General features: G+C 34.3%; 2 protein-coding genes across 2 annotated transcripts; both read left to right on the top strand.

The window, feature by feature from the left end:
- The first annotated feature begins 251 nt into the window (after positions 1–251).
- On the top strand, positions 252–2,421 carry LOC140965726 (uncharacterized). The gene is made up of 7 exons (XM_073425876.1): positions 252–411; positions 981–1,064; positions 1,385–1,449; positions 1,554–1,725; positions 1,800–1,888; positions 2,168–2,282; positions 2,367–2,421. The coding sequence occupies exons 3-7, from the start codon at positions 1,415–1,417 to the stop codon at positions 2,406–2,408; spliced, it is 453 nt and encodes a 150-aa protein (XP_073281977.1). The 5' UTR covers positions 252–411; positions 981–1,064; positions 1,385–1,414; the 3' UTR covers positions 2,409–2,421.
- A 776-nt stretch (positions 2,422–3,197) lies between these two features.
- On the top strand, positions 3,198–5,670 carry LOC140965725 (monooxygenase 2-like). Its single transcript, XM_073425875.1, has 7 exons — positions 3,198–3,320; positions 3,627–3,734; positions 3,859–4,008; positions 4,098–4,166; positions 4,276–4,441; positions 4,546–4,771; positions 4,901–5,670. The coding sequence occupies exons 2-7, from the start codon at positions 3,664–3,666 to the stop codon at positions 5,419–5,421; spliced, it is 1,203 nt and encodes a 400-aa protein (XP_073281976.1). The 5' UTR covers positions 3,198–3,320; positions 3,627–3,663; the 3' UTR covers positions 5,422–5,670.
- Positions 5,671–7,096: the final 1,426 nt, after the last annotated feature.

Raw genomic sequence — 7,096 nt, 5'->3', positions numbered from 1 at the left:
GTTATAATTTACGCTACATTATTTATTAATGAATTTTTATTTATAATGTTTGCTATCTTTGTAAAATATTTAATTTGTGTAATATTATAGATTGATAGTATAAATCACTTTATATATATTGAATTTTAAAATTTATGCCAAATGCACTTTACTTCGATAAAGCGTGTGCTTCGTCTTGCACATCATGTTTCAGAGTACCCTAGCGCTTTAGTGCGCTTTGTTCCCTAAATAATTATGCTTCTAATATGCTGTTCCAGGTGCAACATAAAGTAGTCATCATAAAGAAAATAGTCATGGGCTCACGGAAAATACCTATCTAACATTGGTTCCCTGCAGTTTGCACGTATAGAAGATGCAAATGCTGCTCAAAATCTAAACGGGGAACTGGAGATTGCAGGTCGAGTAATCAAGGTGATGAAACTTCCTATATCCCTCTACATTAAAATTTTCAATCCCAGAGAGATGTCTAGGTGTTTTCTCTGTTTTTGTTCTATCTTGAAGAATGATCAAATGTAAATGATTTCACTCTTTTGAGTGGTGAACATATTGGAAAGGGTTTAGTGGCATTTGGGATTTGGATTTCTGGTGACAGATAATGCCCAGAGTTTTTTGCACATCGTTTTTGAGTATTATAGGTCTCATTTCTTACTGATTGTGAAATTACCGGTGATTGCAAATTGTTCAGTACAAGCTTCAGTCACTATAGGAAACTTTGACGATCAGTTCTCATCCTGATATTTTTTTTCATTCAAGATGTATATTGCTGCCCTACTGAAGCATGTGAAGTTTTGCTCTCACAAGTTTTTTTTTACTGCCATCGATTGGTATTGCAAATGCCGTATAGCCTTAAGTATTTAATGTGGTATTTATAAGTGTACTTTTCTATCACCTTCACATGATTTTAGCACAAGCAGACAGTTTATACACAGTACTAGAAATGCTTTTAGTATAATTGCTTTTGGGTTTTTCTCTGTTTTTAGGTTTCTGCTGTCACGGAACAATCTGGTATCCAAAACGCTGGGGCAAATATTACTGATCTTGATGATGACGATGGCAGTGGCTTGGTTAGTTTGTTTGAGCACATTCATACTTTGCTTGCTAGATGTTGTATTTGTTTGTGATTGGTAACTTGTGGCCATTGTGATAACTCTTGTAACTTGTCGCAGATTGATTGCAATTATTTTTTTTTTCATTCTAACCCTGACTACTTAGATTTCATAACTTCTGAGCATCAAAATAATTTAGCAGTTTTTTAGAATTCTGTGAACTTTTGTCTGCTTATCCTGCGAAGTCATTTCTCCGATATTAACTGTCTCATTGCCATGGGATTTATTTATTTCTATTTCAATTCTGAAAATGCTATCTTTTTTTCTTTGGTTGGCAGTCCTTAAATGCGCAGTCTCGAGCGCTTCTCATGCAGAAATTGGACCGCACCGGAACTGTATCAAGGTTTGATACCAATCTATTTGCGATTTACTTGTGGGGTTTGATGCAGCAATTTATTTACAATTTCCCGGTATAATTGGTTCATTTGGCTCTCCTGTTGTCGATAGCCCTGGCCTTTCCTTACCATCGGCACCACTCGGATCATCTTCTGCTCATGGGCCTCCTGGTTTGGCTGCTGCAGTTCTTTCTATTCCTGCTGTTACAGGTCCATCCATAGACTCTGTTGGTGTTCCCAGTGAATGTCTGTTGCTGAAGAACATGTTTGACACACACTCTGAGGTTTGTTGAGCGAATCTTATTATGCATCGCCTTTTCTTATCGGTTGTTGGGATCAAGAAACATGTTGATTTCAGGCTGAGACAAACTTTGATCTGGATGTAAAGGAAGACGTGCAGGATGAATGTTCAAAGTTTGGAAAATTAAAGCATATTTATGTAGATAAGTAAGTAGTTGTCGTCTTAAGCTCTTGGATTTCCTGTTGTCATTCTTATAAAATTTGCGCGTTTATAGTTCTTTCTTTTAGACTTTTAGTTATGGTGTACGAAATTTCTTGATCGCGAAACTATGATCGCATTCTCCAAAGTAAACTTTCATTAGTGGCAATATGCACAAATTAATCCTTGTTCCGACATATTCATTACAATGTTGAAGCTTTAAGACACTTAAAATTCCCTCAGATTTGGCTGGAAAATTTACTCTGGGTGCTTTTTTTGGCTGGTAGGAATTCTGCTGGGTGTGTATTCCTGAGGTTCGAAAATACTCCATCTTCAACTGCTGCACAACGAGCACTCCACGGTAGATGGTTTGCTGGAAAGATGATCACTGCCTCATTTATGGTACGTGTTGTCTTTTCCATTTCTTTAACTCGTGCAAAAGCTAGCNTAATTTTTTTTTTTTTTTTTTTTATCGAATCCATGCAGGTTCCCCATGATTACGAGGCTAAATTTCCTGATAACAGCTAGAAACCAAGTATCGTTTCTGCAAAAAAAAAAAAAAGAATTTAGGTCTTATAGATGTTACGGTAATTGTCTCTCTCATTTTAGAAACTTTTGTGATGCGAATCAAGAAACTACTTGTAAGGTGGTTGTCATAACTTGAGAGCTTCGAAGTTATTTTTATCAGTGGTGAGACTCAGAGCAGGTTGATGTATGAAGTATTATTATGGTGAACTCATTGGGGTTTTGGGTTTTTATTTTCGAAAAATTCATATCAAATTGTCATGTGTGACAGGTTAGTGTTTTAAAAAAATCTGGCTTTACACGTAAAATTAGATTTACGGTTTTGAGCGGTTTCGGTCAGTTTTCATTTTTTGTTTTTCAAATATAGCTTAAATCATATAAAAATAAAATTAGATAACACAATGCTCATGATTCAAAACTAAATTAATAAATTCTGATATGTTTGAGTACAATAAGGTACAACAAAATGACATCTGTAAAACGTAAACACGTTGTTAGGAGAGAATCTTGAGAGAGTGGATTGAGGTTTTTTTAATTATATCATGTCGTGTATAGATTCCCATAATCTTATGTAAAATACTATGACAAACAGTTTAGGTGGGGTTTGGTGTGATTCTTAACAAAAAAAAAATAAAATAAATGCAGCGTATAAAACAAAATAGAAAAACGATGTGCAATTCGGTTCGAGTGATTCCAGGCCAAAATCGAAAAGAAGTTTGGTACAAATTGTAACCGAACTAGAACCGAATCTTAAACGTAAAATCAAATAGCTTAGGAACCCGAGATTTTAACTGCGGCAAATTCCACTTTGAAAATAAATTCTTTAAATGAAAAACATTTTTCTTATAATTTTTTCGAGGATCAATCGAAGTTCATTTCTATGTTTATCAATTTTTTGTTTAAAATTATTTACATGTTATTGTAATATTATAATAATATTAAAATTTACTTGAATTTTATATAAAAAAATAAATAAAAAAAATTGAACCTAATGATCCAACACAAAAACTCATGTGAGACGGTCTCACGGGTCAATTTTGTGAAACAGATATTCTATATGGTCATCCATGAAAAAATATTACTTTTTATGTTAAATATATTAATTTTTATTGTAAATATGGATATGATTCATTCGCCTCACGAATAAAGATCCGTGATACCTACTCGTGATCCAATTGAATCATTAATATATATATATATATATATATATATGTGGAAGAGTTACTCAAAAATATCATAACATCACGTGATAGTATTAATGATGGTGGAGGATGTAGTGATTGTTGGCGCTGGAATTGCTGGCCTAGCAACAGCCTTAGGTCTTCACAGGTATCTTAATTTCAGAAAATATATGCTCTTGAACAATATAAAATGAATCATGGTTTCTACGAAAAATGGAAACTTTTTGCGATCTATAACCCCTTTTGTGCATGATATATGTTTGATTACACAGGTTGGGAATCCGGAGTTTGGTGTTGGAATCAGCAGACTCCCTGAGAACGACCGGATACTATCTTGGAATGTGGCCGAATGCTTGGAAGGCAATAGATGCACTTGGTGGCATCGGACAAATCCTTCGTGCAAAACACACGCAGCTTACTGGGTATATATAGCCGAGTGTTAATTTTCCAAACTCGTTCAGATTTTTTGCCTTGCTGGTTTCTAAAGAATCGTGCGTTTCCTTTTGTACAGCATCATGACCAGATCTATAATTTCTGGGGAAGTCACTGCAGACGTGCCTATTAAACCCGCCGACTCACAGTAATTAGTGCTATATGTGGCTTTCCATCGATGGATTTCATATGATTATCTTTCAAGTGTAATCTTAGTTGTATGGATTTGTTCTATCTATATAAATGGTAATATGCAGAGGTGATTCGGGCTTGTACGCGGTAAATAGAAAGACGCTGCTAGAAACACTGGAAAATGAACTTCCTAGGGGAACAATCAAGTATTCCTCCAAAGTAGTTGACATTCAAGATTCTGATTTCCACAAGTCTTTACATCTAGCTGATGGAACCATTCTAAAAGCCAAGGTAGGATCCATGTTATTGTGTGTGTTTGGGGGATGACAAAAATGTTGTTACAATCTGAGAATGAAAGGAAACACTAAGCCGCTTTATGCTATTTGTGTACGTAGGTGTTGATTGGGTGTGATGGAGTGAACTCAGTTGCGGCAGCATATCTAGGCCTAAGTAAAGCTTCTTCTGCAGGCCGATCAGCGGTTAGGAGCTTCGTAAAATTTAAGAACGGTCATGGATTGGAACCTAAGGCTATGCTATTCTTCGGAAAGGATGTCAGATTTGGTGTCATACCATGTGATGATCACAGCATTTACTGGTTTTACTCCTTTCGTCCACCTCAAGGTCTAATATATGTACTCGTGTTCCCTCGAATGAAAATTTATGATTGAAATTATTTATAAATCTAAAGAGATTTCTTTTTGTTTCTTGATGGTTTTCTGAAATTTTTTTTTTCCAAAAACAATGTTGCAGACAAAGAAATAGTTGAAGATCGGATGAAGCTGAAACAGCATATCATCAGCACTCTTGGAAAAGTTCCTGATAAGATCAAAAGTGTGGTCGAAGAAACCGATGCAACAAATCTGGAATGCACTCCCATAAGATTTAGACATCCTTGGAATCTGCTGTGGGGAAACATCAGCAAAGGAAATATTTGTGTCGCCGGCGATGCTTTTCATCCTATGACACCTGATTTAGCCCAAGGGGGTTGTTCAGCACTTGAAGACAGTATCGTTTTGGTCAGGGTTCTAGCCGCTGCCTTGCGAGGAGAATCGCGAGAGAACGAGCAGAAAAGAATCCAGAAAGGGTTGGAAAATTATGCCAAGGAGAGGAGATGGAGAAGCATTGATCTTGTTTGGTCAGCATATATGTTAGGTTCAATACAGATGAGAGATGGGGTTGTGGTGAGCTTAATCAGAGACCGTTTATTGGCTAAGTTCTTGGGTGGCCTTTTCCTTAAGAAGGCTGCTTTTGATTGTGGCAAACTTAATTAGCGGCAGCAGCTACAAAGTTTGATAGAAATGGTCTTTTCTTACTTCCATGTGAACAACAAACATTCTCAGGAAATGATGATTTCTTGTTTTGTGAAAACAAGGAGATGGGTTATTGTCAAAAGCTCGACTGATTATTTACCATCGTAATATACGAACAATAAACACGCCCAAGAAATCAATCACATGCATGCTTCAAAAATGTTTTATCACCTTAATGAAAGGATATTATTCAATACTTCCTTTAGAGTAGATTTAGTCAAATATTTATATTTTTTATGTCAGCTTTTCTTTAATAATAATGGGAAGAAATATAACAAAGTTTTTTTTTTTTTTTTTTTTCTCAATGAAACAAAGTTTGATGACTGCTTAATCACCTAATGGTCAAATCAAATAAAATCAAATCTCCCTACTGATGCCCACGAATTCCAATCGAATAATAAATTGTCGTATAGTACATGGTGGTAAAATCAAACCCCCTACTGGTCAAGACCCGTGAAATTCCAATCAAATAATCAATTGTGGGTACAGTACCTAGTGGGAAAATAAAATAAAATGTCCCAACTGGTGGAGTGTTATTCAAGAGCCGTCTGCGATAGGGCTATCACTCCCACGAGTTCCAATCAAACTCCATTTGAAAAGAAAAGTCTTTTAAACAATTTCTAATTATAATTAGATTTTCTCAATTAATAAATACTATCTAAAATATCACATATCTTTAGCATTATTTAATTTCCTTTAAATTTTGGTCAAGAAAATAATTAACTAATTTAATAAGAGTGTCAACCACGCACTGTGTCAGATTCTAAAACTTAATTTAGTGATTATATCTGTAAGGTATATCAATTCTAAAATATAATTTTAAAATTTCATCTAATGTAATGAAACACAACTTTGTTATTGTAATTAGTAGACAACCTCCAAAGCACACTACTAAAAACTCACCATGTTGTTCGAATGATGGAGAGTGAATGTCAGTATTGTTATATAAATCCCATCACTCATTATTTTACCAAAAAAAAAAAAGAAATGTATTTAATTTTATTTTATGAATCTCTAATCAATTTAAACACTTTAAATTGCAAGTTTAAAATTATGAATAAATCGAACTCGGGCTATTGAAATTAAACACTTAATTATATAATTTCACATTTAAATTTTGCGCGAAAAATTTAGATTTTTTATATTAAAATTTAAAAGTTGCTTGTATAATATTTTTTTATATTACGGATGATATATGATAATTTTAAATTTTAAATGTATAGATAAAGATTAAAAATGTTTTATTATGATATCATAGATATGGATAAGATGCACATTTACTTAAATAGGTTTTATGATTTTTTATTAAATAAAATGTGTTGTGNATAAAAACCATAGTAAGGGAAAAACAGTGCAGTCACGTAAACTCCCCCTCATGTTGACACGAACAATTCTTCACAGATTTCGTAGATTGCGCATCCCAATATTATATATGTGCTTTTTGAATATTGTCGTAGGAAGTGCCTTTGTGAAGAGATCTGATGAGTTTTTACTTGATTGAATGTGACGAACATCAATATATTTATTCTTCTCAAGCTCCTTGGTGAATGCGAAGAACTTAGGAGGAATATGTTTAGTTCTGTCGCTTTTCATGTATCCTTCTTTCATTTGAGCAACACATGCAGCATTATCTTCA

Source organism: Primulina huaijiensis, unplaced genomic scaffold (assembly GCF_012295235.1).
Source record: "Primulina huaijiensis isolate GDHJ02 unplaced genomic scaffold, ASM1229523v2 scaffold13763, whole genome shotgun sequence".
Lineage (NCBI taxonomy): Eukaryota > Viridiplantae > Streptophyta > Magnoliopsida > Lamiales > Gesneriaceae > Primulina > Primulina huaijiensis.
Note: the sequence above shows the minus strand (reverse complement) of the source record. Positions and strands in the feature narration are given on the sequence as shown.